This window comes from Ursus americanus, chromosome 30, assembly GCF_024610735.1.
Source record: "Ursus americanus isolate L20-20 chromosome 30, mUrsAme1.1.p, whole genome shotgun sequence".
Taxonomy (NCBI): Eukaryota; Metazoa; Chordata; class Mammalia; order Carnivora; family Ursidae; genus Ursus; species Ursus americanus.
The window spans coordinates 25,002,823-25,023,272 of NC_142156.1; the positions used below are offsets into that span (position 1 = coordinate 25,002,823).

Genomic DNA, 20,450 nt, shown 5'->3' on the forward strand with positions numbered 1-20,450 from the left:
GCTGGCTTGCTCTGCGGCCTTGCCCCAAGCGCTGGGGCTCCCTGAGGCAGCCTCCACCCACGTTCACCGTAGAACCGGACCTAGAGTCCAGGCCTCTGCCGGGCATGGGTTCAGGCGCTGGAGCTGAGAGGGGCACGCGCGGAACAGAACACAGCAGTCATATGACGCGTTCTGCGCTGTGATGTGCCGTGGGGAGGGCCGTGGTCGCATGTGCCAGGTGGGATGGGGGGCAGGTTCTGCGGGGTCAGGAGGCCCCACTGAGCCCCAGGGACCTGGGTGCCTGTTGCCGGTGGGAAGAGCACGTAGTAGGGGATCCCGGGGGACAACCAGGCCTGGAGACACACGAGGGGGCTTCCTGGGCAGAGCTATAAGTTTACAGCCCTGGCCTGGGATGCTGACGTCCAGGGAGCAAGGGGCTTACCAGCCATGGGCAGTCCTGTCTGCCCAGGGGCACTGCTGGGTCCCACCTCCTGGGCCCTTTCTTAGCAGCGTCCTGTGGACTGGCCACCCACTCCCCTCACCCCCAACAGCCCCCACCCCTGTGGCCTGATCGCCAAGTGCCGCCACATGCTGCTTGTCTGGCCTGGTTTGCTCGGCTGCCGGCCCAGGAGGTAGACTCTTCCTCCTGGAATGTGCGGGGGAGCCTGGTCCGAGGGCGCTGTGGGGGGAAGTCAGGGAAGGATGGGTATCTGGGGAGGTGTCTTGGGAGGGGTTCTTCGCGGGTGAGTTGCTGTGGCCTTGCTCTTGCTGCCAGAGAGCTCAGAAGCCCAGGTTGCGGGGCGCCTGGGTGGCACAGCGGTTAGGCGCCTGCCTTCGGCTCAGGGCGTGATCCCGGCGTTCCGGGATCGAGCCCCACATCAGGCTCCTCCGCTGGGAGCCTGCTTCTTCCTCTCCCACTCCCCCTGCTTGTGTTCCCTCTCTCGCTGGCTGTCTCTATCTCTGTCAAATAAATAAATAAAACCTTTAAAAAAAAAAAAAAAAAAAAAAAAAAAGAAGCCCAGGTTGCTCCTGGTGTGCCCCAGCCTGAGAGTGGTGTCCCTAACCCCACAGTCTGCTGGCAGTGCCCTGTGACGCCGGTCTGTGGGGATTGTTCTCTCCCCACCTTTCTGGGAGCCATGACCTGGTCCTGCCAGAGGGAGGGCAACGCCATACCTCTACATGGCCCTCAGTCAGCACCAGTCTGAGGGCGCGCTCTGGTGGCATGCCACCTTGCGGGAGTCGACGGCTACAAGAATTTACAAGCCGGTTTTCAGACTATGGTGTGTTTACACCGCAGAAGCTACGGATGCTCCGTGTTCGGGCTCCCCTCCCCTCAGGGAGCCTATCTTTCTCTGTTCTCCACTCTTCCTGTTAGTCTCCTCCTCCTTCTCCTCCTCCTCCTTCTTTTTAGAGATTTTATTTATTTAAGAGAGAGAGACAGCAGGAGCAAGGGAGCAGGGCAGAGGGAGAGGGAGAGGCAGACTTCCCCGCTGAACAGGGAGCCCGACGCGGGGCTTGATCCCAGGACCCTGGGATCATGACCTGAGCTGAAGACAGATGCTTTACCGACTGAGCCACCCGGGTGCCCCTCCTGTTAGCCTTTTGACTTGCCTCCACACCTTTCAGAAGTCACTTTCTCAGTAAAGCCCTCTCTGGCAGCCCCATCTTTTTTCCTCTGCTGTTGTCTTGGTACTTGTGACTGCCTGCTAACCACGTGCCAGTCTTTCTCCATAGGCTTCAGGAGGATGGGAATGTGTGTGTTGTGTTCGCTGCCCAGAACAGAGCCAGTTCATAGGCACCCTGTAAGCACTGGGTGGCTGGGCAGACAGGTGGATGAGTGGTGAATGGATAGGTAGACAGGTGGATGGATGGATGGATGGAATGATGTGTGGATGGATGGAGGGGTAGGTAGGTGGACAGGTGGGTGGGTAGATGGTTGGGCCCATTGATGAATAGGTCGGGGGTGGACTGATGGGTGGGTGGGTGGATGGATGAGTGGGTGGGCAGATGGATGTATAGATGGATAGGTCAGTGGCTGAATAGTTGGGTGGGTGGGTGGGTGGATGGATGGGCAGATGGATGAATGGATGGGTGGGTGGATGAATGGTTGGATGGATGAGTGGATGGACCACGAGGCTCAGTGGGGGGCACAGGGGCTCCCCCTAGCCTCCCAGAGCAATCAGGGCACCCTCTGGCCCTGGACGTGGACTTGAAGGCCCAGGGACTCTGATACCTCTCCAGCTCCAGCTGGAAGCAGAGGTGTGCCATCCCTGACCCCACCCTCAGCATAGCTGGCCAGCAACATTTCTAAGCAGTTAGGGAAGCAGGCGTGTCTACAGAACAGCCAAACCCCAGCTCGCGCTGTTTGGGGTCCTGGCCTGGGGACAGAAGCAGGTAACCGGCCATCCCATTGTGTCTGGGATTGGGGTGGTTCCCAAGACGCAGGACTCAGTTTTACAGGACTTTCTGGGAAATAAGGCTTTCAGAGCCAAAACTGGCCCCCTGAGGAAGGGTGACAGACCCCAGCCTGCCCCTCCTGCAGGGTACCACTGAGGAGTCAGTCTGAGGCATCCTTTCTGGGGCCCGGCTCAGAGAGCAGACAGGCTGTTTGTGTGTGTGAAGTGGAATGTGGCATCCTCCCTCTTCCAATTTCAGCTGTGTGGGGGTTGTAGCTTAGCCTCTCCATCCCCTCTCCCCTTACCGGGTAAACTTGTGCAGTGAACAATGTTCACAACCGTATGTGGCAGTCCTGCACTGGTCCTTTCCTGTCCCTGCACTTCTTTAGGTCTAGCTTTTCTCTCCTGGGGCAGGGACCCTGCCCTGGGCTCAACCTGAGCTGCTGTCCCCCAGCAGTGAGTGTGGGGCTCATGGGGGTGATTACTAATGATCAAAGCCCTGGATCTCAGCTGGAGCCACGCAGAGTCTCCCAGAGGGCCTGGTGACATGGTTTGAGTTTCAAATTCAGTAAGCCTGATGTGGGTCCTGAAAATGCAGATTTGTGCTCCTAACAAGTTCCCGGGTGCCGCTGATGCTGCTGGCTCAGGGACCCCACTCTGAGAAGCACTGGACAATAGCTCTTGGTTTCTTAGGAGGCTCCCCCCAGCAAGGCAGCAAGGAAGGGCCCACTTTGGGGGAGGGCTGCTGTGGGTTCCGGAGCAGTGCGGGAGCCTGCGGGTGACAACAGTGACACCTGGTGGCTTCTTGGTGCCGGCCCAGGGCTCAGGCAGCTAGACCTGCATCTCCCACACGCCCGCACGCACACGCACACACTGCACCACACACACGGCATCGCACGCACACGGCATCGCACGCACTGCATCACACGCTCACTGTATCAGACACACTGCATCGCGCACACACACGCCCCATCACATGTGAGGGGCTCGATGGGCACCCCCATTTCACAGGTGAGGAAGCTGAGCCACGGGGGCAGTCAGAAGAGGCCACGCTGGCAGGGTCTGGATGTGCAGCACTTAGCTGAGCAGGATGGAGCAAGGGAGGCAGGGGTCCCACAGGCCTGTGATGTGGGGGCTTCTGCCTGGAGTGGGGCCAGGACCCCGCCCTTGGCCTGCCTCGGGGAAGGAGGGTGGTGCTGAGGCCTGGGCCTCCCTTGGGCCCTCCACCTGAGGTCTTGGGCTGTGGATTGCGGACACTGGTTCTGTCTTGTCATTTATGCTCTGGTGGGTCATGGCTTTGGGGGCTATATCCCCATCTAGGGACCTGGGGTGGCCCTGGGAGCAGGGGCTCTGAGGGGCTGCCTCAAGAGAGGCTCTGGCTGAGCCTCTGTGGGGTCTACAGGAGGAGGGGCCTAGGTCCTGAGGGTGTTTCCACGGGACTCATGAATGTTCTAGATCATAGCCAGTGTGCCTTGCAGACCCATCCTGACCTTTGGCCCAGTCAGGGTCTCCAGGCTGGAGGGTGCTTGAGACAGAATGGCTGGATGTGGAGGACTGGCCGTCAGCTCCGGACCTGGCCAGGCCTTGGGGACCCTGGTCACGGGGCGGATTCTGTGCGTTCTTGTGCTCATGGGCACTGGACTGAGCGAGGAGGCTTGGGGGCGAAGAGGAGGGCAGGACACTCACAGGCCCCGAGGTGTCTGCACGCTGGCCCACAGGGTGCTGGGCAGCACCAGGGAGAGGGGTCAGCAGCCACCTGGGTCTACTCCAAGGAAGACGCCAGGCACACAGACGGGGCGCGGATGGTCTGTGGTTGCCATAGACCGTCGACATAGAGGACGGAGCTGTGGGAACGCTCCAGAATAGGGAGGCTGGGGGGTCGGCAGGTGATGGGACCCCAGACAGTGAATGGGGGAGCCCAGGACACCTGGGCCACGTGGTTGGGGGGTGGTGACTCCCTGGCTGCGGGAGGTCAGCGTTGGGGCTGAGCTGCAGCGGGCTGAAGTTACTTCCCAGTGAAAAGGAAAAGAGGGACAGTAATGCTGGGTCCACTTAACCTTCTGGGCTTGGTGTGGCCGTCTGTAAAGGTGGGCACAAGCGTCTGATCAGGGCTTCTGCGTGAGGAGCGGGAGATGCCGGCCAACATACGCCAGAGCAGCAGCCGTCCTCCTGGACACAGCGCGGGGGCACAGAGAGGTCTAGCAGTGGCCCTCGGTCACACAGTGGGGAGTGGCTGGTGCACACCCAGCTGTGCAGACCTGGGACTGTGCGGTGCTGGGTGCCACGAGGGTGCGTGAGCTGCCGCCGGCCTGCGCGGAGGCCCAGTGTCCAACTCCGCGGCGGGCGAGATGGGGCGGGGCGGCCCACCGCCTCCAGGAAACCAGGGCAGAGCTCGCAGCGGCATTATGTCATCATGTGCCGTCTGCTTTTCTGGCTGTTTCTTTCCGCTCCAAGTGGTAAATGGTTAGCTCTGCAGAGTCTTGCCCCTGCTGCCCTCTCCCTGGGCCGTGGCCCGGGGCTCAGTGTGGGTGAGCAGGTCAGGGCAGGGGTGAGGAGCCTGACCCTGGCTGTGCCCTTACCCTGCCCCCATAGGCAGAGGGCTTGGGTCTGTGTTTGCTGAGCCTGCTTCTCCCTGTCCCCAGATGAAGGTCACTGCGTCCAGAGGGGGCGACCGCCACAGTGGGGATGACAGCCTCCACGAAGCCACCAGCTCCCGGACGAGCAGTTCTCGGGACCAGCTCAGTGACGTGAGTGCCCCAGCCACTTGCTCAGCCAAACGCTCCTGTGTCCCTCGGGTGCCCCCAGCTGGCCCCCCACCTCCAGCAAACACCGCAGCCGGCATGCTTAGCACCTGAGAGTCTCACTCAGGGTTTTGCCTTTGCAATTAGCATTTTGCCTTTATTAAAACACGATTTTTCACTAATTAGGACTTCCCCGCTAGGAGAGGTTTAGATGAGGAACCCTGATGAGGCCCCAGCAAGAGCCACGGGGAGGCTCTTGTCCAGCTGGGGGCCTGCCCTGGCCCACAGGTGCTGCTGGCTGGGCAGTGGGCAGGGAGGCAGGGCCGTGCTGGGAACAGCGGAGGGAAGTGTTTCTGGCCTGCTGGGCGGGCCTGCTCCGCCCCTGGGAGCGAGGAGGTCCCGGTCTGGGGACAGAGAGTGCCCTAGAGGACAGGTCCCTGAGCCTTGATGACCTGGGCAGTGCACTTGGGACGTGGCCAGAAGTGGGAGTGCTGTGTACCCTCCAGGGCCCCTGGGTCTCCCTGGCCACAGCCACTTGGAGGAGGGAGTAGGTGGGCACAGCGAGGACTAGGATGGAGCTGGGGGAGAGGGGTCCCAGGAGGGGGAGCCGCCCTCCCAAGAGGCCTTTGTCTTCCTAGACCCCCAGCTGCAGAAGCGCAGAGGCGTGGGGCTGGGTTTCTGGCTGACTGAGTGCAGTGAGCGTCTCTCATTATCATCTCAATAGGGGCCTGGGGGCGCGGCCAGTGGGGGGAGGCCAGGAGGAGGGCCGAATTGCCAGGCTCCGGCTCCGAGCTTGTTGCCACAAGATGGGAAAATAGGCTGGTAATTGTCTGGGGCCGTGGGGCTGCCCTACTTCGGACTCTAATTGCCAGTGGGACACGTGAGGACGGATTCTGAGCACATCAGGGATGGCCCTAAGGGCGCACACTGGAGAGCAGTCACAGCACCCCACCCACCCCCGCCAGCAAGGCTTAGGAGTGGGGGCCCCCCTGCCAGGGTGAGCCCTCCCAGGACATGGCCAGGGTCTGTCTGGGGAAGGAAGGGTCCCAGAGCCCCGGCCGAGGCTGGATGGGGTGCTGCGTGCAGAGCGGAGCAGTCCAGGCTGCAGTGGGGGGACCCCTCCCCCCACCCCGTGGTCACCCACTGTCCTGGAGGAATCTGCAGCCAGACCTCCATCCCTCCTAGCACGCTCTGGACCCTGGTCTGCGGTCCGGGAGGAGCCTGCACTGGCCCGCTGAGCACCTGCTTCTTAGTCACGCCCTGAACCACCCCCACATCCACCGGCCCTGTGGCCCTCTCCTGCGCCCTCTCCCCGCCCTGCAGAGGAATGCCCCTCCCCACGCAGCTGCCTGCAGGGCCCGGCTCCTCGCCGGTTTCTCCCCTGCGCATCTGAAATGCCCACCCAAGCCTGTTGGGTCTCCCTCAAGGGACCTCCCTGGGTGGCCACGGGTGTGCCCTGTAATCTCACTTCTGTGGCCCCGAGGTTACCTGTCCAGCTTCCCTTCCGGGAAGCCTGCCCCCAGCCCCCCCCCCCCCCCAGCAACCCTGTGACCCTGGGAGGCTGGAGTCTGCTGGGCGGTCAGGGTTAGGCCCACCTGGGCACAGAGGGGTGGGCTGCAGACTGGAGCCATGGGACGGGTCTGCCTCCCTGCATTCCCGTGACTGGTAGAACCCTGTGGTTCAAGATGGAACCTGACCCTCTGGGAGGGGCCAAGATGTGCCCAAGGGCTGAGCCCATCTCTGGGGGGACATGGTGACTTTGCCTGCCCCTCTGTTGGGTTCACTGCACTGGGCTGAGCCACGTCTCCTGAGTGTCTGGAGGAAGGTTCTGAACACGGGTCCTCAGGCACAGGCACAAGGCCGCTGGGGCTCTGGGCCCTGGCCTCACGCCCCCTGCCCCCCGCCCCCCGGGAGTGGCCCTAGGGCTGTCAGCACCCCGGGACCGGGGCTCTGAAGAAGGCTCAGGTCCTGGGCCAAGGGGGGGTGTCCTCAGAAGAGCGGCCGCGGTTGGGGGCCGTGACCCTCCTGCTGACTGTGCTTCCTTCCCCGCAGAGCTCGACGCAGGCCGTCTCAGGCAGAGGCTACTCGGTAAGTGTGCCGACCTCCCTGCCCCCCCCACCCCTGCCGCTGGCTGGACCCCTGCGTGCCCTGTGCCTCTGCAGCCCGCAGCCGTCCCACACGCTGCCCCTGGAGCCACACACCTCAGGGTGGTCCTGGCCCTGCGGGGCGGGGGGGGGGGCACGCCGGCAGAGATAGGGAGGGGGCATCCCACACCTCTGGGTCCTGCCCTGGGATAGACCAGCTGACCCTCATTCCCTGACTTCCTTGAGGGCTCTGCCTTCGGGTCCTGCCAGGAGGCACTCAGAGTGAGGGGCACCGAGCAGCCGCCCCCCAGGGACCTGACATCCCCGTGTGTGCTCCATGCTCGCCCTGGACTTGGGCATGAGGCCCCTGGGCCCGGGGGCAGGAGGTGGCTGGCCAGCGCCTGCCGGTTCCAGCTCTGTGGGGGCCACCTCCCTACACCCGCCCCCTGCCCCTCCCCTGCTCCTGCCCCTCCCCTACTTCCCTACTTCCCTACTTCCCTACTTCCCTACTTCCTGCCCCTGCCCCTCCCCTTGCCCCTGCCCCAGCCCCAGGGGAGCAGCCCCTACCCTTTCCTCAGGACTTCATTTCCTTGCGCCTTAAGTATCAGGAGGAACGTTAATGACGCCATAAAACCCAGAGCTCCATAAAAGCTATTTGTGCGGATTTACAGCCGTTTGGGCTCATTGGGGGGCGGGGCCTGGGCTCCGCCTGCCTCATCCCCCCCCCCCCCCACAGCCCCTGATTTACTGCGAGCTCCACAGTTCCAGTCAGGCTGGGCTGCTTCTCTAAATCACATCAGCTTTTTATAGGATATGTAATTAACCCACTGATTTTCTGTGTGGCAGGGACACCGTGCGCCCCTGGGCCTCCCCTGACCCCCAGCCGCCCTGACCTCAGGGTCAGGTGGGTCAGGTGCAGTGTTTTCTAGCATTGCACCTGGTGGACTGTACGCTTCTGGGTGGTGGTCACATCCTGATGCAGGAGGGGTGTCTCCCCAGGGGAGCCCTGCCCTCCTTGGGTCCCTGGTCACAGCCATGGGTGGCAGCCCTGCCCTGCCCCTTCCTCCCACTGGTCGGGCTGTCTCAGCGTATCAACTGCTCCTGGACAGAGTGGCACTCTGGGCTGTGCCAGCACTGGGCTCCCGCTGGGGACAGAAAAGGCAGACCTGCCAGTGTGGGAAGTGGCTGGCGATAACACACTGTGTGATGCAGGTCGGGATTGGGGAGAGTGAGGGGCCAGGACCCCCAGCTGTGGGTGAGGTAAGGGGTGTGTGCTAGCCACAGAGGGTCCCAGAGGGGCCAGGCCCAGGGACACCCCATTTGGAGCCTCCTTCCAGGTCTGAGAGCCCCTGGGCAGCTGGGGTCTCCCTGCCCCGAGCCTCCTTGCCAGAGCCACTGGGCAGTCCTTCTGCTTCCAAATTGCCTGTGTTACTCATGGTCTTTTCCCCAGAGAGCTCCTTTGAATATTTCCTGGAGAAGAATCCATAATTAATGTGCCAGCTGCTTGTAGCTTAACCTCCCATGGCCACTGCACGGGAGTGAGAGGTGGTAGCAGGGACAGGCCCAGCCTGCTGCTGGGGCCGTGGGGGTTCCTATGTGTGCACACCAGGCACTGGCATGTGCAGGTGTGCATGCTGGTCCCTGGCATGTGCAGGTGTGTGTGCATTAGGCCCTGGGATGAACAGGTGTGCGTGCTGGTCCCTGGTGTGAGCAGGTGTGCGTGCTGGTCCCTGGTGTGAGCAGGTGTGCGTGCTGGTCCCTGGCGTGAGCAGGTGTGCTGCTGGTCCCTGGCGTGAGCAGGCGTGTGTGCATTAGGCCCTGGTGTGAGCAGGTGTGCGTGCATTAGGCCCTGGTGTGAGCAGGTGTGCGTGCTGGTCCCTGTGTGTATCAGGCCCTGGCGTGAGCAGGTGTGCCTGCTGGTCCCTGGCGTGAGCAGGTGTGTGTGCATTAGGCCCTGGCATGAGCAGGTGTGCGTGCTGGTCTCTGGCGTGAGCAGGTGTGTGTGCATTAGGCCCTGGGATGAACAGGTGTGCATGCTGGTCCCTGTGTGTGTGCATTAGGCCCTGGCGTGAGCAGGTGTGCGTGCTGGTCCCTGGTGTGAGCAGGTGTGCGTGCTGGTCCCTGGCATGAGCAGGTGTGTGTGCATTAGGCCCTGGGATGAACAGGTGTGCATGCTGGTCCCTGTGTGTGTGCATTAGGCCCTGGCATGAGCAGGTGTGCATGCTGGTCCCTGGCGTGAGCAGGTGTGTGTGCATCAGGCCCTGGGATGAACAGGTGTGCGTGCTGGTCCCTGTGTGTGTGTATTAGGCCCTGGCGTGAGCAGGTGTGCGTGCTGGTCCCTGGCGTGAGCAGGTGTGCTGCTGGTCCCTGGTGTGAGCAGGTGTGCGTGCTGGTCCCTGACATGAGCAGGTGTGTGTGCATTAGGCCCTGGCGTGAGCAGGTGTGCGTGCTGGTCCCTGGCGTGAGCAGGTGTGTGTGCATTAGGCCCTGGTGTGAGCAGGTGTGTGTGCCTGTCCCTGGTGTGTGCTGGTAGGCCCTGCAGGGTGTGGGTGGTTGGCCTGGCCCTCCCAGAAGCAGAGGTGCGTCTGGCACTGGAGCAGCCAGAAACAACCCAGGTGACCCTTATCCAGTAGGAGTAGGCAGGATGGGGGCAGGTGGGTGGCCAGGCCCAGGCCTGGCAAGCACTGTGAGCTCAGCACCCAGATCTCTATGTGCACTAGTCTCCCAGAGCTGTCTGTGGCTGCTGGCGCTACCCACCAGGGGCGTGAGGGCTGGGCCAGCTGGACTGGGCAGAAGGGGCTGTGACCCTGCCTCTAAATCCAGTCCCACCATGGGACCCTCGGACACTTGAGCGTGCACACTGAGGTCGAGGCCTGTGCTTGCGTGCGCGTGCGGGCGTGTGCATGCATGTTCCAGTGGGTAGGTCGTGTGGCTTCTGCCTGCACCTGCCCTGTGTGCAGCTCGTGGGTGGCTCTGTGAGAGGAGACTGTGTGCCATGTTCCCTGTGTCTCCGTGTCACGGCTGTGCACACCTGCACATACCAGTGTCCCGTGTTTCTTTTTGGGCCGTCTGCATGTCCATCTGGAAGGGGGTGTGTGTGCCACGAGTGTATCTGTGCATAAGTGACGGGCATGGCACAGGTGCCTGTGTGGCCTGTGGCTTCGCATGCCGGTATGCAAGTGTGCCCCAGGGGCCTTGCTTGTGGGTGTCTAAGTGGGGCTTCAGGCTCGGCAGGGCTCATGTCTGTCCCCAGCAGTGTCCCTGCACTAGTGACCCAGGGCAGTTGTCATCTGACCTGCTTTATAGACCGTACTTAAAGGGATTTAATTCTGTGAGGTTTATCCCCAGCAAATCCCCAGTTATTGCTCATCCTTGACAGCTTGTCCCGAAAGCCTGGTGCAGCCTCCCCAGCACACCTCAGATGCTCCTTAGTGCCAGGAGATCAGTTGGAAAGTGATTTTCTCCATTCGGCTGCTGGCAGCTGCGGACGTGACGACCCAGCCCCTCTGAAGCAGGGTGTGGGGGCTCCTTTATGAAAGGGGGATGCGGAGCTGGATGCCTGCCGGGGCTGGGAGGCCAGCCGAGTGTGGTGCATGGTGTGTTCTGGAAGGGGCCTGTGCCCACAGAGGCTGTGGGGCTGCGGACAGGAGCAGGGGCAGAATAGCAGTGATGCCACTGGCCGCCACCTGCAATGAGCCCGGGAGGCCTCAGGCCCTCCACGAGGACGTTGTCACCAAGGCAATGACCCCCGAACCGCTAGGTAAGGATGCTGAGGTGCAGGGGTCAGAGAACCCACCCCACGTGCCCCCGAGGGCCCGAGCTGAGACCCGGAGCAGGCGGGCCAGTCCGCAGGTCCCCTCCCTTCCCAGGACCATCCTGGGGCTCTCAAACCTCCTCTCCCGTGCGCCCTCCTCCCTTCCACCAGTGTTTACTGAACTGAATGGCCAGTGTCCCTGCCCCGCGGGCCTCACCGTGCCGTGGAGAAGATGGTGCATCAAGCCGATAAGAACTGCTCCTAGTTGGAGGCAGTGAGGGCAGCGGCGACCAGGTGGTAGGGAAGGGCGAGGCCAGGCTGCAGGTGGCCACAAGTGTACATGGGGTGGGGGGGCAGGGGGAGGCCTCTCAACCCTGCTAGTGACCCTGGAGCAGCCAGTGTGAAGGCCGTGCGGTGGGAGGGGTCCACCTTCCCATGCGAAGCGCAGCAAGGGGCAGGGGGCTGCCGTGAGAGGTGAGGGCCGGGCGGGGCTGAGGGTGGGCCTCAGGTGAAGCTCTCACTTTGACGCAGGAGGAGTTCCCAGCAGAGCAGGGCAGGTTGGGGAGGAAGGGGCGTCCGCCTCCTCCCCAGGCCAGGCAGCCGGGAGGCCAAGCGGGTGTGTGCGGGAGAGCCGGCCTCAGGCCAGGCGCAGAAGGGCACAGGATGCCCACCGGCTCCTCTGCGGTGGGCCGGCCCCCCTCTACACCTGCCCCGGCAGCACCCCTGCACAGGGGATAATGAGCCAATTGGCTTGATTGCCTTTGGGGGATTTTTGGAAATTCATTTCCAGGTTTCGGTTGGGCTGCAGACCACTAATTTCCTAGCAGCTCCAGCCGCAGCACCAGCCTCCCGCCTGGAGCCCAGCTGGTGCTGGCCACAGGGCCATGGAGGAGGCTGCCGTGGCCGGCGGTGTGTCCCTGGCTGCCCCCCTCCCCCCGCACCTCAGCGCCTGGGCAGCAGGGCAGAGCTGGCGCTGTGCTGGTACAGCCCCGTCTAGGGGGACCCACAGCCCTGTTCCTTCACACCCGTGCCCGGGCCTCCGTCCCCCTCCCCCCCATGTGGGCTTCCGTGTGTGGTCCCTGCACGGGCTGGTGAGGCCTCCTCACGGCCTGGCGCTGGAACCAGGGTCCCCAGGGGAGGGAGCATGGGTGGTGTGGCTCCCGCACTCTCTCATCACCAGACCTGCCTGGACTTACGGGACAGGGCCGAGGCCCCTTTTCTCAGCAGGAGGGTGCCCACACTTTGTGAGACGGGTACAGGCTGATGTGGGGTACACTCCACCACACGGAGCCCTATACCCGGGGGAGAAGGGGCACAGGGGGCTTGTACACGTGTGCACATGTGCAGCGGGGGGGCCTCGGGCCACCCCTTCCTCCCAGGGGTGGAAGCTCCTGGCTCTGCACCTGCTTTCCCACCCTGGGTCACCCAAGCCCTGGCAGGAGGGGTGCAGCCTGCTCTGCCCGAGGTCACTGGATGGGTATACAGGCCACTTGTCGGGTTTGCCTCTCGAGCCAGGGACCTCTGTGGTTATAATGGGGGGGGGGTGCAGCATGAGATGGGGTGGACCCAGGTCCCACTGAGGTGTCAGACTGCAGGAGGGTGGGTGGGTGTGTGCAGTGAAGCCCTTAGCCAGCTGTACTCCTCGGGGGGCTGGCAGGGAGGTGCCTGGGGTGCCCCTCGCCGTCCTGAGACCTGTCGGCTCCCCAGGAGTGGCCCAGCACTCACGGTCCCCAGCCGCCCCCCTGAACGGCATAGGCCTCCGCTGACCCCCGCTGCGCTGGCAGGCCCCGAAGCAGGCTCTGTCTATACAAGGCAGGTTTATGACGTCCATTACCCTGCTCCTTGGGCCACTTCTGAGCGGCCGTCATTTGTACAAAAGCAATAAAAACCAGTCAGCCTCTCCCTGGAGTCGGGGAGCTGCATTCTGCTCACGACCTCTGAGCACGGGGGCAGTCCTTAGCTGGCTGCTGGTGCCGCCGTTCGGGCTGGCAGGGACGGCCGGGTGTGTTCGAGCACGGTGTCCTTACCTGTGATGCAGCCCCGGCCTGGCCTGGCTCTTGTCAGATCTCCCGTCCACTGCCCCTGCACCCACCCTTCACTCAGCCCACGTCCTAAGGCCCTGGGATGCAGCCGTGGCCCACAACTGTCCAGCTGATAGGGCACGGAAGTCCTTCCCTGTGGGTTGGTAAGGAGCCCTGTGTCCCTGTCCCCCAGCACTTACGCCGTGGCTGGAGTCAGGGGGCCCAGCCCTGCCTGCCCGCACTGCCTCATCAGGCTGGTGGTAAGGTTGTGAACATGGCCTTTGGGTGCATCCAAGAGTGTATTTGCAGGGAAGCCGGCCTGCTGCCGAGACAGACGAGGGTGTGGCCCAGCACAGCCGGGCGGGCCCTTTCGTGCGTGCTCAGCAGAAGTGGCCGGAGGGGGGCCCCGTTCCTGAGCCCCCTTCCTGTGGCGGTCCTGCAGCCCCCACTCCCACCAACTAGATTGCAGGTTCTTCCAGAAAGGGGGCAACAGTGAGTTGCTGTGTACCCCCAGACAGAGCAGGACAGAACAGAGGATGAAAAGATAAGCAGGTGACCTGCCCTGCCCAGTGCTTTAGCTGGTGGCAAGTGCTGAGGAGAAAGATGCACCAGGCAGAGGAGGTGCTGTTGTGTGGGGGGTGCTTAGAGAGGTGCTGGTGTCGAGGGAGAGGGTGCTGGTGTCGAGGGGGAGGGGTGCTGGTGTCGAGGGGGAGGTGCTGGTGTCGAGGGGGAGGGGTGCTGGTGTCTGGGGGGAGGGGTGCTGGTGTCTGGGGGGAGGGGTGCTGGTGTTGAGTGGGAGTACTGGTGTCGAGGGGGAGGTGCTGGTGTCGAGGGGGAGGGGTGCTGGTGTCTGGGGGGAGGGGTGCTGGTGTCGAGGGGGAGGGGTGCTGGTGTCGAGGGGGAGGGGTGCTGGTGTTGAGTGGGAGTACTGGTGTCGAGGGGGAGGGTGCTGGTGTCGAGGGGGAGGGGTGCTGGTGTCTGGGGGGAGGGGTGCTGGTGTCTGGGGGGAGGGGTGCTGGTGTCGAGGGGGAGGGGTGCTGGTGTCTGGGGGGAGGGGTGCTGGTGTTGAGTGGGAGTACTGGTGTCGAGGGGGAGGGTACTGGTGTCGAGGGGGAGGGGTGCTAATGTCGAGGGGGAAGGCTGCTCCGTCTCCGGTTATGTCCTTGTCAGCAGGCTCTGCAGGCAGCTGTGTGTGTCTGCAGGTTTGGGGCAATCACATGGGAACATTTCTGAACCTCGTCTTTCTGTGGCTGTTCTCTGCAGGTAGCCTGGTCCTTGTCCCCTCGCTCTGCTGTCCCAGATAGAGGTCAGCCTGGCCAGGGCGGGTGTGCACCAGGTGCACCAGGGTCGCATGCCCTTCCCATCCCAGGGTGCTGGGGACTTACCCTGCTGGTCAGAGAAACTTCCCATGCCCACCCCTTTGTCCTGCCAGGTGCTGGAGGTGGACAGGAGCGGTCCCCCTGGAAGGAGGCGCCACTGGCATCTTGACCCACCCTGCTGGTGTTCCGCCCCCCCCATCCCCACTCACAGAGCGGTGCTGCAGATGTGCTGGGGCCGCAGGCATCCAGGAGCCCCCAGAGGTCACAGTCAGGTCACAGCAGCACAGACCAGGTCAGCCCCTGGCCCCTCCCAGCCCTGGGACCCAGGGCCTTGGGCAAGGAAGGGACCGTACCTGGCCCAGCAGGATGGCTGGGACCACACTCTGTTGCTATCAGAACAGGTGTCAGAGCTGCCTGCAAAAGTCATGTATGGCTCCCGGGCACCGGGATTGGGGACAGGGATGGGGAGCCAGATGCCATCTGCCCCCTCCCCCACCCATAGCCCTCCCTTTGGGGAGGGACAGCTGGGCAAAGTCAGGCAGGGATCTCAGGTATAGGGGAGGAGTGTGAGGCAGCCATGGGGCTGGGGCCTCCATTTTCTCTGCAAGAGGCTGGAGCACAGAGGGGGGAGCATCCCACGTGCTTGCTGTTCCTGCATTGCCCACGTCGTGGTACCCACAGAGCGCACATCACTGTGGAGCGCTACGTGTCTGTGACGATGCCGTGGCCTCAGCACCACCTGGCCCAGGAGGGCCCATCCCCTGGGGGTGCAAGCAGAGCCAACCTCTGGGTCCCTGCCCTAGTGGGCAGACAGTGGGAGAAAACCCATCAGCGGCAGGTGCTTTCAGATGGAGGTTGCTGGGAGTGAGTGTGCCCTGTGGTCAGAGAGGAGCTGGCAGGCGACATCAGGCTAAGCGCCATTTTGAGGTCAGGACCGAGTGGAAGAAGGAAGGGGCCACATGGAGGTTAAGGGGCCCAGCCAGCTCCCAGGGCTGACAAGGGGAGGCAGGCTTCAGGTAAGGCTGGTCCCAGCAACCCAAACACAGCCAGCCCATTGGGCCTTGTCTGGGCAGGTCACTCCGTGGGAGTTTTGGGGCGCTGTCAGCAAGAGGGGGCCTGGGTTCTGGGAGGTGTCCAGTGTGGCAGGGCAATCTCCTCCAGCTGGGGGCCTGGAGCCCTGGACTGCAGTTACCCATGACTTGGGGGTCACGCAGCTGTGTCCCATTTCTTGTGCTGCCATCCGAGCACGGCTTGGGTTTAGTGGCAGGAGAGCATACGTTCCTGAGAAACCAGCCCGTCCCTGTGGCATTGTCCAGCCATCTTTAAAATCCCCCTCCCCTCGTTATTTTATTTCAAACTGGCCACAGGCCCATAAAGAGAGTTCAGCCAAAGCCGCGGAGGGGCAGGCACCAGCCCACCTGCTGGTTCGGAGCAGCTGGCAGGAGAACGCCCCCAACTGGGCTGGCGGGGGGTCAGGCGCGTGGGTGGGCCACGGGTTTGGGCCTGCCTCCGTCACTTCACAGGGACTGCCAGGAGAAGCCACCCGGATGCCCCCTGCATCCCTGTCCCTGAAGACTCCAGCCTGTGCGCAGGGCCCCTCCTCTCACGCATTCCACAGGGAAGACCGTGCCACACTTTAGAAGCCGCTGCCCGCTAAGGGCTGCGTCCTAGTTGTCTTGTCCTGTCTCACTGCTTTGTGGACTCAGCTGTAGGGAATTGTGTCTCCATGGCATCCCCTGGAATCACCTGGGGACATCTGGCTGGGGCAGCGTGAGGCTGAGCCTTGGACAGCACGGTCACCCCGCGGTGTTCTCTTGGCTGGGCCTGCACTCAGCGTGGACTCCAGGAGGGGCTGTGGGGGCCACCATAGCCCCCTCGCCTTGCTGGGTCCTCCCCTGACACCCCCAGACAGGAACCTGCCTGCAGCCCTGCCCGCCCCCAGCCTGGGGGACGTCTCAGAGGGGCAGAGCAGCCACGCCCTCCCTCTGCTCCTGGCCTGAGGTGTGGGGGGGTCACTAGGGCTTCCCGCCTCTGCCAGCCCCCGGCCTTCCTTCCCCATTCCGAATGAGCCCTCCGCTGGAGGTCCCTAGCGGGCTCTGCCTTCTTGCCCGGTGCCTGTGTTGCCCCGCCGGCCCGGGCACTGGGAACAGCCCAGGGCAATTTCGTTCTGAGCCAAGGACTCCCGTCCCACCAGGTGACCAGGCCCAGCCCTGTCCGCAGAGGCTGGACACAGGAGCCCTCACGGCAGGGGCCACACGTGCCAGGAGCCACTGCTGGAGGGAGGGCAGGCCTGGGTGCGAGGGTGGGCACGGGCGGGGCTGCTGGGAGCCTGGGTGCCAGGCGGAAGCTGAAATTCAATTACGTGGAACACGCAGAGTAGCTGGGGCACAGAAGGTTAGGAATTAATGTTAACACTGTTCTGGTTAAGACTTTTTGTGTTGATAAATAATTCATAAGGCAGTTAGCGCTTTGAGTCTGACAACAGGAGAATATATTAGTACAGTCGACTCCACGAAAGGTCAGCCGCGTGCGGCGGGGCTGCGGGCCATCTTTTATTCATTCTCTGACACGGGCTCGTTAATTCTTCCGGCCCAGCAAGGGCTGGTGGGAGAGCCGCTAACGAGAAGAAGGAAGCGTGGGCTTGATGTCTGACGTGCCGTCCGTGGGTGTGCAGGAGGAATGGACCAAGGGCCCGGTAAGGCCCCTGAGGTGGGAGCTGAGGGTCCCCTTGAGGCTTGGGGGAGCCGGGAAGGGTCGGAAGAAGCTGTCAGGGCCCCCCAGCTCAGGAGTGTAACGCCGTGGCCGTTGGTGGTTTCCGCGTGTTTATTGAGCACCTGCTGCACGTGAGGGGTGCTCCAGGCCCTGAGGTCAGAGGATTGAAGAAAACCCAGAAATCCCCACTCTCATGGGGGCCGTGGAAGGAAGGGCGGGTGGGAAACAGGAGGGATGAGTAAATGTGTGGCCTGTCAGAGCAAAAGTGCACAGAGTGGATGGAGCAGGAAGGGGAGAGAACGTGGAGGGGCCATCAGGCTAGGGTCCCGGGGTGCCACTGAGCGCCCCTGGGGGGATGGCATTCATACAGGCCCAGGAGCTTGACCACGTGTGTGGGGGCAGGAGCCCATGCGTGCATCCGTGTGGGTGTGCAGGTGTGTGCCCGCGAGGGCATCATGCGGGCAGGGGGAGGCCAGCTGTGTGGCCAGGAGCTGCTGCTGGGAATAGAGGGGCACAGAGCAGGGTGTGGAGGGGTGCAGGGGCAGCCCTGTTGGGGCTCAGATTCCCAGGAAGGGCAGGGCTGCCCCAGCTGCGGTAAGAGTTGGTGTCCAAGCACAGCCAGCAGCCTGGGCACCAGGCCTCCATCCGTCCAGGCAGGGGTGTCCTCCACGCCTGCTCTTGCCATGGGGCACTCCCCAAGTTCCTCCTCCCTGATAGGCGAGGGTTTCGGACAGGGTATCCCACAAAGCAGTGCCCGGTTCTCCTTGATGTCTTTGGTTACTGCAACCAGAGAATATTAAAAGTCATTTGGGTTTTTCACACTGGTGCTGTGGGATGGCCCTCACTGTGAAACCCAGAACACCCTCGGAAGTGCTACCACCTTGAGACCAGCATTGGGAGCAGGAGGATAGGGCAGTTCAGACATCAGTGGTCAGAGCCCAAGTTGTTCCTCTATCTGTCCGTCCATCCATGTGTTCATTCCCTGCCAGCTCTGTCTGGGTACTGTGTGCACCATGCCAAGTCTTCCCTCCATCCGTCCATCCATCCATCCGTCCATGCGTCCAATCCCTGCCAGCTCCATCTGGGTACTGTGTGCACCATGCCAAGTCTTTCCTCCATCCATCCATCCATCCATCCATCCATCCATCCATCCGTCTGTCCATGCGTTCAATCCCTGCCAGCTCCATCTGGGTACTGTGTGCACCATGCCAAGTCTTTCCTCCATCCATCCATCCATCCATCCATCCATCCATCCATCCATCCATCTGTCCATGCGTTCAATCCCTGCCAGCTCCATCTGGGTACTGTGTGCACCATGCCAAGTCTTCCCTCCATCCGTCCATCCATCCATCCATCTGTCCATGCATTCAATCCCTGCCAGCTCCATCTGGGTACTGTGTGCACCATGCTAAGTCTTCCCTCCATCCATCCATTCATCCATCCGTCCATGCATTCAATCCCTGCCAGCTCCATCTGGGTACTGTGTGCACCATGCCAAGTCTTCATCCATCCATCCATCCATCCATCCATCCATCCATCCATCCGTCTGTCCATGTGTTCAATCCCTGCCAGCTCCATCTGGGTACTGTGTGCACCATGCCAAGTCTTCCCTCCCTCCCTCCCTCCCTCCCTCCCTCCCTCCCTCCCTCCATCCATCCATCCGTCTGTCCATGCGTTCAATCCCTGCCAGCTCCATCTGGGTACTGTGTGCACCATGCTAAGTCTTCCTCCATCCATCCATCCATCCATCCATCCATCCATCCATCCATCCGTCTGTCCATGCGTTCAATCCCTGCCAGCTCCATCTGGGTCTCTGTGCACCATGCCAAGTCTTTCCTCCATCCATCCATCCATCCATCCATCCATCCATCCATCCATCCGTCTGTCCATGCGTTCAATCCCTGCCAGCTCCATCTGGGTACTATGTGCACCATGCTAAGTCTTTCCTCCATCCATCCATCCATCCATCCATCCATCCATCCATTTGTCCATCCACGTGTCCATTCCCTGCCAGCTCCATCTGGGTCTGTGTGCACCATGCTAAGTCTTTCCTCCATCCATCCATCCATCCATCCATCCATCCATCCATCCATCCGTCCATGCGTTCAATCCCTGCCAGCTCCATCTGGGTCTCTGTGCACCATGCCAAGTCTTCCTCCATCCATCCATCCATCCATCCATCCATCCATCCATCCATCCGTCTGTCCATGCGTTCAATCCCTGCCAGCTCCATCTGGGTACTGTGTGCACCATGCCAAGTCTTCCCTCCCTCCCTCCCTCCATCCATCCATCTATCCATCCATCCATCCGTCTGTCCATGCGTTCAATCCCTGCCAGCTCCATCTGGGTCTGTGTGCACCATGCCAAGTCTTTCCTCCATCCATCCATCCATCCATCCATCCATCCGTCCATTTGTCCATCCACGTGTTCATTCCCTGCCAGCTCCGTCTGGGTACTGTGTGCACCATGCTAAGTCTTTCGTGCATCCTTCCATCAATCCATGCATTCTGTCTGGAGGCAGCAAGGCAGGTCACGTGGGCCAAGCAGTGGAAGGATCAGAATTCTGTTCCAGTCGTCTTGAGATTTGGAGAGTTAGAGGGGTGGCTCCTTTCCAGCTGGCTTCCCCTCTGACTCAGTGACTCAGTCACTGGCTCTGCCCAGCACTCTGTGCCCCAGACTCTCCCCTCTGATGTGGCATCATGCCACTGGCCACTCACAAGCTGCAGTTTCCAGCCCCAGTGCAGACTTGGGGCTCAGGGCCAACAGGCCCCACACTGTGTCACCATGGGCTTCCCTCAGAGGCTGCTCTCAGCCAAGTCTCAAAATGCAGGAGGAGGCCTGGGAGCAGGAGGCAGGGATGCCAACCCACTCATCTCTCAGGGCCCCAAAAAGCCCACTGCCCAGCTGCAGGACTGTCCTTGTCTCTGTAAGGTGGCCTCTGTGGGGCTTTCTCAAAGCTCCAAACCACTGCCCAGTACTGCCCACAAGAAGGTCTCCATGTGGGCGGCCACCCCGAGCTCCCCATTGTATCCGAGAAGCAGACACTCAGGGTGGGAACATGAGGGGCTGTGGGGCTGGGCAGGCAAGTGGTACAGCCTCTCTGGGCTGCTCTGGGGGAGGCACGTGGTGAGGGCAGGTACTGGCCCCATCTGTCCTTGCTTGCCCCACCTGGGACAGGTGACATGACTGCCTCCCTCCTCCCAAGTGCTCCTGTGCAGCTCCAGCTGTGCGTCTCTGCTAAGTGGGTCTCACTCATCATCAGCCCGTGGAGGCCGTCCGCACTTGGGCTATTAGGCTGCAGTAACTTAATTGCTCGTTAATTGGGTAATTAGTGCTTTGTTTTGCTTTAAAGCCTAAACACTCATAAAAAGTGAATTAGCTGAGTAAACAAGAATGGGATTTGCAGGGTCCCCATCCAGCTATTGTGCATAATTAATCAGACTC

At 62.0% G+C, this 20,450-nt stretch overlaps 1 protein-coding gene across 13 annotated transcripts in view; it reads left to right on the plus strand.

Moving 5' to 3' along the window:
* FBRSL1 (fibrosin like 1) overlaps positions 1–20,450 on the plus strand; it is an 84,426-nt gene that overhangs the window by 26,990 nt on the left and 36,986 nt on the right. For all 13 annotated transcript variants that reach the window (XM_045815713.2, XM_045815716.2, XM_087857459.1 and 10 more), the window contains exons 3-4: positions 5,018–5,122; positions 7,169–7,204. In XM_045815713.2, the coding sequence (XP_045671669.1) occupies positions 5,018–5,122; positions 7,169–7,204 (141 nt within the window). The remainder of the gene's footprint in view (positions 1–5,017; positions 5,123–7,168; positions 7,205–20,450) is intronic.